This window comes from Fibroporia radiculosa, assembly GCF_000313525.1.
Source record: "Fibroporia radiculosa TFFH 294 genomic supercontigs, scaffold2057, whole genome shotgun sequence".
In the NCBI taxonomy this organism is placed as follows: Eukaryota; Fungi; Basidiomycota; class Agaricomycetes; order Polyporales; family Fibroporiaceae; genus Fibroporia; species Fibroporia radiculosa.
The window spans coordinates 9,430-19,159 of NW_012133331.1; the positions used below are offsets into that span (position 1 = coordinate 9,430).

General features: G+C 54.5%; 3 protein-coding genes across 3 annotated transcripts; 1 reads left to right on the forward strand and 2 right to left on the reverse strand.

Moving 5' to 3' along the window:
* Positions 1–2,963: 2,963 nt before the first annotated feature.
* On the forward strand, positions 2,964–5,128 carry FIBRA_03515 (uncharacterized protein; the record flags this gene model as incomplete). Its single annotated transcript, XM_012325354.1, has 9 exons — positions 2,964–3,222; positions 3,283–3,576; positions 3,627–3,635; positions 3,689–3,898; positions 3,947–3,973; positions 4,026–4,525; positions 4,590–4,676; positions 4,734–4,824; positions 4,878–5,128. The coding sequence occupies 9 exons, from the start codon at positions 2,964–2,966 to the stop codon at positions 5,126–5,128; spliced, it is 1,728 nt and encodes a 575-aa protein (XP_012180744.1).
* Positions 5,129–5,360: 232 nt separating this feature from the next.
* Positions 5,361–7,350, reverse strand: FIBRA_03516 (uncharacterized protein; the record flags this gene model as incomplete). The annotated part of the gene is made up of 7 exons (XM_012325355.1): positions 5,361–5,575; positions 5,643–5,769; positions 5,807–5,914; positions 5,977–6,116; positions 6,175–6,784; positions 6,859–7,024; positions 7,079–7,350. The coding sequence occupies 7 exons, from the start codon at positions 7,348–7,350 to the stop codon at positions 5,361–5,363; spliced, it is 1,638 nt and encodes a 545-aa protein (XP_012180745.1).
* A 342-nt stretch (positions 7,351–7,692) lies between these two features.
* On the reverse strand, positions 7,693–9,128 carry FIBRA_03517 (uncharacterized protein; the record flags this gene model as incomplete). The annotated part of the gene is made up of 6 exons (XM_012325356.1): positions 7,693–7,899; positions 7,962–8,330; positions 8,383–8,841; positions 8,895–8,929; positions 8,982–8,989; positions 9,040–9,128. The coding sequence occupies 6 exons, from the start codon at positions 9,126–9,128 to the stop codon at positions 7,693–7,695; spliced, it is 1,167 nt and encodes a 388-aa protein (XP_012180746.1).
* Positions 9,129–9,730: the final 602 nt, after the last annotated feature.

Below are 9,730 nucleotides of genomic sequence, written 5' to 3' on the forward strand. Positions count from 1 at the left end.
GCGGGGTACACGCCCCCCGTGCAGAGGAACGTGGCGAAGTACTGCACGCCTGCGCGAGACGAGGTGAGCAGGATGATGTAGCCGATGATGGCCAGCACCGAGCCACCGATGATGAACGGCGCGCGGCGGTTGACGCGGTACGAGCCCCACGCGGTGAGGAAGGTTAGGACGGTCGCGACGAAGTATGGGGGTACTGTAAGGAGCTGTGCCTCTGCTGCCGCGTATCCCAGGTCGCTGATAATAGTTGGCTGAAATGGGCTCCGCTGCTTAGAGAATGATGGGAACGTGGAGAGGACAGAATCGTACCAGGAAAAGCGAAAGTGTATACAGCGGGAGCGAGCAACCTACGAAACAGAAGCAGTACAGCCAGACGGAAACGTCCTGGAACGCTTTCTTGACGTAAAACCACTTGAATTGTTCCCCACTAAGCGCGTCCGTATCGGCGCGGAGACGGTCGTGAAGTAGCTGCTTTTCTTCTTCGTTCAGGAATGATACTGTATCCGGGTAATTGTGGACGAAGAAGTACGAGATCGACGCGATCACAATGGTGGCCAATCCCTGTGGAGATGCGGAAAGTTGTAGGACCTTGCACCGGCTAGAACAAATTCACGACATTACCTCAATAATGAATATCCAGGCCCATCCCGGCTTGTTGCCCACACCTGCCATCTTACCGATACCAAATGCCAAAACGCCACCAAATGCGCCTTCGGTCTTGGTCTCAGCTCAAGCTTGGGTGTTGTGTACGAAGCTCAGGACTCACCCGCAAGACTTGCAGCACTGAAGAAAATGGAGATTCGGTAGTGTTGCTCTTTCCTCTTGTACCAGCAGGACAAATAGTATACAACGCCCGGGAACAACCCAGCTTCTGTTGCACCAAGGAAGAATCTCTGCGACATTCAAATATTCATAAACAGACATGGTATATCAGCAATTAGCCACGCGTACTTACCACGGCTAGCAAACCACCATAGTTCTTGACCACACCCATAAGGGTAGACACGATACCCCAAGCGACCATCAACGTAGGGAGCCATAACTTCGGCGTCAGGCGTTTGAGGACGATATTACTCGGGATCTCGAACAGCACGTAACCGAGGAAGTACTATATTGAGATTAGCATCGTAACAACAAGGGGCCGTCAATACGGCGATCATACCAAGGTCAGAGCGTTTAAGTAGTCGGCTGAGGTCATCTTCAGATCCGTGGTCAGTCCATCAAGCTTTGCATTTCCAATGTTAGAGCGATCGAGGAAGGAAAGCAGGTAAAGCAGGGTTAGGACTGGTAACAGTCGTGCATCGAGTTTCCGGACGAGCCTCCGTTCGGCCTCGGTGGTACCATTCTCCTCGAGCGTCCGCCCTAGCCGCGCCTTTTCGTGAGGTACGACAGACTCCTTGTCGGAGAGGGACCCTTGGACAGAAGTAGTCTCTCGGCTAGCAGTAGCCATGTTCCGAGAAACCAGAATCCTTCGCAGGCGTTTGATTGCCAAAGCGAGCGGCGGAGGAGATGGCGGATGAAGGGAGAAGCTCACCCGAACCTCGAAGGGATCTCCTTAAAGAAAACACGCCAGGGGAAGTACATGTATAAGCACCCATGTTGCAGCATGGTAACGGAACATCATCAAAGGCTTCATTATATGGTGAAATGCATCACGAAAGAAAGCCCCGCAATTGCGTGATAGATAGCGACATGACTGTAGGAAACGAAGCTTGAGATCTGGAGCTCTTCTCCCCGGGAAATTTGTAGTCAAACGCACCTAGCAGGAAATCATAACGAAGGCCCGCAGAATAGAGAGACATAATGAGCGAATCCGGCGTCTGGAGAGTACATGCAAGTACAGAACATTTATCAGACTATCAATTTGTTGGCGAACCAAGGCTGTCACGCCATACCATGTACCTCAGATGTCATTTGGATGAGGCCATAAAATGGTACATCACTCCCAGGACCTCGAGCTTCTGTCAGCCCGCGGCCCGCAACACACCAATCCTGCAGCGAACGATCGTTGATCGAAACAACCGAAGCAACCTCCGGTCCTCGTTATGCTCCAGAAATCGTCGTTGAAGGGCTGCGTACGGGAGACTGCTGTGCTCCGACCCCATTCTTACAGGCAATGGCGTGTTTCGTCAGCCCCAAGTTGGTCCCTGGGGGATGTACCGGTGCAAGGACAAGCCTCAAGGTCGTAATTCACCAAAAATTTGGCCAGACACGCCGTCAGCACATCAAAGTATACGATGCCTACCACAAACATCTGAAATATTGTCAGGAGTTGCCCAGAATTTGGAATTCGATGCTGAAGGTCCCAGTGAACCAGCGACAGCTGAAGTGTCATTATATCATGGGCCACATTTTCAGTGTTCACTATCGCCCCGAGTCCTAGTAAATGTTCTACGAAAGAGCGGCGAAGCTCGCGACTATAGGTCAGATAAACGTTGGTATCAGAATTATCAGCTGTAGATACGTAGTTCTTCTCCAGCCCAAAAAGCCTGAGATAGCCACCGATAAACCAGATCGTCAGATCCCATAGTTGTTGTATTTGAATACTGCCTTTGAGAATGGCAAGGACAACCTGGGCATGCTGAAATAATTTGATACAGCCAGGTGGTTGAGTCCAACTCAGTCCATAGAGCGAAGTGCGAGCTCGGCGCCTGTGCGACTACTGGCGCTGGCCTCACACGCTGCCAGTGTGTGTTCGTGTTCGTACGCTGTGCTGCACGGTTAACGCCACCTACTTGTCATATCCTCCCCCTCTGTCTCACATACAAATTTTAAGTGTCAGGTGCCGCTGTCTCTTGTTCGCTTGTCGGGAAGCGACAGCCACTCATTATTACGGCCGGTAGGTGAGCAAGGTGTCATGCATCCGGCTCGTCGTACTTTACTAACTGAACTAGCTTGCCCAAGACAACAGGATTTGTTAACGTTCAAACGCCGCCCGTCGGCCTCGTCTATGGTTCCAGGAGACGATGCTCGGCAGGAGCAGGCAGCGAGATAGTGACAGGGAGGAGGCTGCCTCGCAGCCTCTCCTGGGTCACTCGGAGGAAGACCACTCGTCAACCGACGTTTTATTTTCCGTAGACGACGACGACGACAACACGGAAGAGTCCTCCCTGGTGGACATTGCCAGCTCACAGACACCTAAGAGTGGACATTCTGTACGATTTCAGGAGGACGTTCAGGTGATCGGCCCACCGCTTAGGTCGACCTTCGAGAGCCGCGAAGCCGGTGCGTGAGTCGGAAGCGTTCTCTCTTCGCACTAACCTGTATTCAATTTGGTTTCCCCAGAATATGAGCTGGACACTGATGATCTCGACGGAGAAGCCCTCGCACAGCTGGAGGCCGCACAGCAGCTGAGATCATCTCGATCTAACCGCAACCGTGACCAGACTGTGCCTTTACTCGTTGGCCTGCTCGATTCTGCCACTGCGCGCAGGAGTGTTGATGGGTCCCTGCAGCTTCAACAACGTGGTGGAGATGCAAATGAGGATGTGGATCTGGAGGAACTCGCAGCCAAGAGGCTTGCTGGGGGTGGAGTATTTGATTCCGTTGCCAACATGGCGAATTCAATCTTAGGCGCAGGTAAAGCGATTATTTTAACAATGCCCATAATACTAATATAGCTCTCTCAGGGATCATCGGTAATTCCTTTCCTTTATTATTTTGCTAATGCTGAATTATGCTCCGTGAATAGGTCTTCCGTATGCAGTGCGACAAGCCGGGTTCTTTACGGGGATTGTATTACTCGTTGTGTTGTGCGCCGTGACGGACTGGACCATTCGCCTCATTGTCATTAACGCAAAGCTCAGCGGTCGAAATTCGTACATCGAGGTTATGCATCACTGCTTTGGATCCAGTGGCCGTGCTGCAGTGTCATTTTTCCAATTCGCATTTGCGTTTGGAGGTGAGTTAGACGTGTGATTTTCCTCTCATGATATTCACTAGGATTTAGGCATGTGCGCCTTTGGTATCATCATTGGTACGTCGTAACGTCATTATAAATATCACTTGGAACCGACGTCTATATCTAGGCGACACCATTCCACACGTTATCCGCTCGGTCTTTCCCACATTATATACTATCCCTGTGCTTTCCCTTCTGACGAAGCGCCAATTCGTCATCGCGCTATGTACCATCTGCATATCCTATCCTCTCTCCTTACATCGTTCCATCGACAAACTCGCGCGAGCATCTTTCCTAGCGCTCATTGGTATGGTTACGATCGTCGCAGCTGTTCTCGCCGAAAGCCAGCGCGTTTCACCCGAACTCAAAGGCGATCCTTCCAAAAGGTTCACGATATTGGGCCCGGGATTTTTCCAGGCGATCGGTGTCATCAGTTTTGCGTTTGTCTGCCATCACAATTCCCTGCTTATTTACGGGAGCCTTAAAACGCCAACACTCGATCGATTCGCAAAAGTCACTCATATTTCCACTGCCATGTCGCTGGTAGCATGTTGCACGCTAGCTATATCAGGATACCTGGTTTTCACTGACAAAACACAGGGAAATATCTTGAACAACTTTGCAGGGGTAAGAATGCTTGTCCACATCTTCCTGCATCCGATTCGTGTGCTGAGCTATATTTGACTTGTAGAACGACACAGTGATCAACGTTGCGAGGTTTTGTTTTGGATTGAACATGTTCACCACTCTACCGCTTGAACTGTTCGTGTGCAGAGAGGTATGTGTCGTATGTTTATGTTTGATGCACAGGCCTTCTAAAGACAAGCACAACCAGGTCATTGAGCAATTTTTCTTCCCACATGAACCATTCAACATGCAGCGACATGTCTTCTTCACCACAGTTATACTTTGCTCTTCAATGATCAGTACGTCTGTCTTAGATTACCGCGTGCACCTCATCTGACTTATACACTCAAAGTTGCGCTCATTACTTGCGACCTCGGTGTGATGTTAGAAATTACAGGCGGTGCGTCGGCTACAGCACTGGCGTTCATATTCCCCGCCGCGTGTTATCTTCGTCTGGCAGACCTTGGTCCGTCGTGGTACTCACGCAGTAAACTTCCCGCGGTCATTTGCGTCGCTTTTGGCACTGTCGTCCTGGCCATTTCGCTCTTCCTCGCACTTGGCAAGGTCTGGACACCCGAAGGCGGCGCTCGAATATGCGCGTGAAGGCCGGGCGAGTCTTACATCAATAATTCGTCCACGCTATCTAGCACTCGCTTGGCATTGTAGCATCTACATTGGCATACATGTATAGACCAGAGAAAGAAGATAGAGCATCGAATCCAGGACTACTTGTGACGATATAGCTAGGTACGGACTTGCTATTTACCCATGGACATGAGAATCCCGCGCGATTATACTTGTACATCTCCTAATTTCATCTATTACTCGCACATGCTCACCAAGGTGCGTCGATGAGTGCCTGCAATCCGGGCACTTGTGCTGCTTCTTCAAGCCGCACGCCTTTTGCGACACTCTCGGACGCGGAGAGTGGAGACACGTCGAGACCTTTCCAGTTTGTCCAGGCGCGTTCGACCCGACTAGAAGGCAGCTCGGCAGGAGGGCAGTTGAGGGGATCGAGGACTAGCAGCCAGATCGCGTCATAACCGCCCGCTGGAATCGGAAGAGAATATGTTCGATCAGCGAGCGAGCAGAAATCCAAGTTGTACCCATTGCCCACCTCCTGGCACACCACCCCCAATGACTCCGGCGCCAGCGACGCATCCGTCGAGCAATTTCGTCTGTTCTGGTGGCTCGATTGGCACGCCAGACAAATTGCCCATCTCGCGCATCTTTGCGCGAATGTCCTGTCCGTTAGAGTGAGCTTCGGTGACATCTTCTCACAACACGCGAAATGGCCAGCACACTCGCCTCAGACAGTTGGTGGACTTCCGCGAACGCCTCCATGATTTCCTGATCTGCCGGCGCGAGATTTGGGTTGATTGCCAGCCACTAATGTGCCAGCGATAAGTGGGAGCAAGGACGAGCTTATAGCAAAGTGGCAACCAACGCACCTGCACGGTCTGCAGCGTCGACAGATATTTCACCGCCTTCACATACGCAGCTGTGTTCTGCTCGTACATCTTCGCCAGTTTCAGCAACGCGGCGCTGAGCGCGCGATTGACGTTATTCAGCGCATCCCACAGTGCGTTCGCTAGGATGCCCGTGTCAGTGAGAAAGGTGCACGGTGGGGGCCCGAGCAGATCTTTCACCTGTCACACTATCTTCCTTGCGCCACTTCAATACCTTGCCAACAAGCGACGGTGTGTCACTACCAGCATCCACGTCCGCCAACATCAATCGCGTAAGTGGAGGCAACCTGAACGGCTCGACGCGATAGTCCCACGCAGGATTTTCATGCGAGATGTGCGGGAGGGGTGGGGGACCCGTCGCCTGAACATGCTGAATGAGTTTCGGCTCAACGGGGGTAAGACGGATTGGGCTCACGCTATCGTCGGCCATGAGCGGCTGCAGCACGGCAGGATCGAAGCGGGTGTAGATCTGGCTGCCAAAGACCGCAGCAGACACGTCGAACCCGCTGCCGACCTTGCCCTGTGCGAGACAGTGCACGTACTGGGCGAGATTATGCGCCAGGCGACGGCCTGCGCTCGCGGTTTCCTTACCCCCCTCGGTATCGTTCTCAAAGGAGTCACGCGGGATGGCGCCAACGTGTACGAGCAGGCTAGAGACGAGTGAGGTGATGAGGGCCGCGGAGGACCCGAGACCGGTCTTGTGGACCTCGGGCAGACGGACACCCGTCGTGCTGAAGGGGGGGAGCTGTGCGAGGGAGGCGAGAGTGGGAGGGAGGTTCTTCGAGGCTAGCTGGTGGTTGCGCGAGGCATGTAAGCACAATGGGTGAGCAGGAGCAGAATGGGAGTTCAAGGACGGGCAATGACCTGTGCTCGCTGCGAGTAAAAGTCATTATCGCCGACGATCGTAATGTCGAGACCGTACGCAAGCTTGTTCTGGAGCGTGCCCTCGCCTAAAACCTGGTGGGCGAGGGCGAGGGTGCGCTGGAGAGCGAGGTGGACGAACTTGTTCTTGCTCGACGACGTAGACGCGCTGTGGGAGAGTAGGAGCACGGTCGTGCGAGGGGAGTGGACGGCGCATGCTTACTTGTCTGCGACCTGCTCGACACGGACGCCATCGACGTCGAAGGAGACAAAGTAGAGCCAGGTGGCGTCGACGAACTGAGGCGAGCGGACGCGTATCTGGACAGGGCGGCCGGCCCTTGCACGCGCTATTGTCTCGGCCTCGTCTAGGTCCTTGACGGCGGTGTAAAAGCGGGCACTGGTGGAGACGACGACTCCGGAATAGACGGGATCGAGGACGAGATAGCCCCCGGCGAGGAGGACCTTTCCAGGCGAGGAGGCGATGGTGGAGGACATCGTGGTGGGAGAGCAAGCCGGGCTGGCTGGCGGCAGGCTGCACGCTCGATGGAGCAAGGACTTGGAGTATATATCTGGGGATGGGCCTTCTGGTACTACGCTGCAGCCAAGGGCGAGCGGGCGTGACTCTATCGAACCATTCTGCCATAATCTCGCGACGCGACCGGACGAACCAGCGCCGTCCTGTTTTCCTCCGTGATCGCCTTGGGCAGTGCACAGGCCCAAGACGCCTCGGACGGCTTCACGCCATTCACACACTCAGCCGTCCGCACTCAGCCGCACAAGATGAGAAGAGAACCAATATCATTTCGTGTACGTATCACCACCCAGCTCCGATCTGTCCTACCGCCCCCCACGCGCGAACCAAGCTTTCTGCTGCCCGCACGTCGCGTTCGTGCAGCCCGGACAACGCAACCCCATCTGCGTGCTTGCGTATCCCGCCCGGCCCAACGAAACCTCCTTCAGATGTGCCGCGGCGAGGTCGGCCAGCGCGCGGATGAACACAGGCGAGTCGTTGAGCGACTCCGCTCGGTGCACGTCCACACCGTGCTACAGCGTCAATCAGCAATGGTCACCCAGAGAGAACACCGCGCGCCATCGGCGATCCGCACCTCTTTTGCCTCCTTCGCGTACTCCAGGTCCAGCTCGTACAACGTCTCGATGTGATCGCTCGTGAACGCAATCGGCACCAGGACCACCTGCTTGCGCCCCAGACGCGCGAGCCCCTTCAACGCCTCGCCTGTCTGCATACCCATCCACGCCGACGGCCCCACCTGCGACTGCCACACCAGGCGGTAAGGATTCGAATGTCCAAGCCGGTCCATCACCGCCGACACAGACGCTGATACCTCGAGAACGTACGGGTCGCCGCGGTTCACGACAGACATGGGGAGCGAGTGAGCAGAAAAGAGCAGCACCACATCCGAGCGCGTCGACTCGGGGAACTTTGCAAGTGCGCGCTCAATGTTTTGCGCGACAGCCTGAAAGCAATCTTACTTGGCATGGTCTTGTCGAGAATGCACGCGGACTGACCTCGACGAAGCCGGAATGTGTTCCCCACCGGTCAATTACGCTCCATTCTACGTCACCGACTTCGCCAGCCTTACCTCTCCTGTACAGCTCGTTCAGGCTACTCCCTGTCGTGCTGCAGCTGTACTGGGGATACTGCGTGAACGCGACTGCACGCTTCACCCCGTCCTCCTTCATCTGTCGCGCCGTCTCATCCGTCAGTGGACGCGCATATCGGAACGCGACGTAGTGTTTGTGCGGCGCGGTCTCAGGGCTCAGCTCGTCGAGAAGCGCCGCCATGCGCTCGCCCTGGATGTTGGTGTAGCGGAGGATAGGGGATCCTCCACCAATGTCGGTGTACTGCTGTTCGATTTGGGGAGTGCGCCGGCGGGCAATTAACGGCGCAAGGACGGATTGAAAAGGCAGCGGGATGAGGTCGCCATCAGAAAAGAGGTTGCGGAGGAAATCATATGTCTCTGGGACCTTTACAGGCAGAGTTTTGAGCAGCGAAAGAGGGAGACCGAGACGGAACGCACCGTAGACGGGCCGCCCATGTTCAGCATGACGATTGCTATGACCGCTGGTCACTACGGACATCAAGTCTGATTTCATGTGTAGCATACCTGTAGGACTAAATCCATAGTCAGTGACCGCCGCATGCAGAGATACAAAGGAGCGCACCTCTTTCCTGCCGGAGGAGCATGGTTCAGAGATGCAAGTGAACGTGTCAGAGAGCGCGTGAGGGCACTTGTTCGTGGTATGTGGGCCATGTCTGCGGGAAAAGAGCTATGAGCCCGCCAGAACGCAATATAGGACAATGGTGAAGACGGGCTGGAGTGTGGGACGAGGGGGAGGAGGATGCTGATGCCATTTGGGTGGATCGTGTTTCTGCCTGCGACCCGTCCCCGAGCTGCTCGGCTGACGGTCTCTGCACGGGACCACGCATTCGCCTGCCTCTCATTGGCTGCGAGTTTCGATCGAACTTGCTTTGCTCAACCTTGCTGAGTGCTCGCGGTGGCGAACGGCCGACACACACGCTTTTAGTCTGACTTGCTGACCGTAGCCAAAATACTTATCACGCTACAAGTGTTACGGTCACCATTCACATGCATCATATTCACTCCCTTGCGCATCGTACAAATCAAATAAGCACACCCATGACCCCAGCCACTACACTCAGCAAGAGCACGATCCATCTGTCGATGCGCGATGCAGACGAGTCCAGCTTCACGGAGGAAGCGCTGCTATTAGCGCTGCCCCATAGCTCAACATTACGGAAGTAGGAGTGGACGGTGTGCGGCGTTGCCCACGACGAATTGCTTCCTGTACAGCCGAATGGCTACGTCAGCTCCTCGGCGTGAAAAAAAAAAAA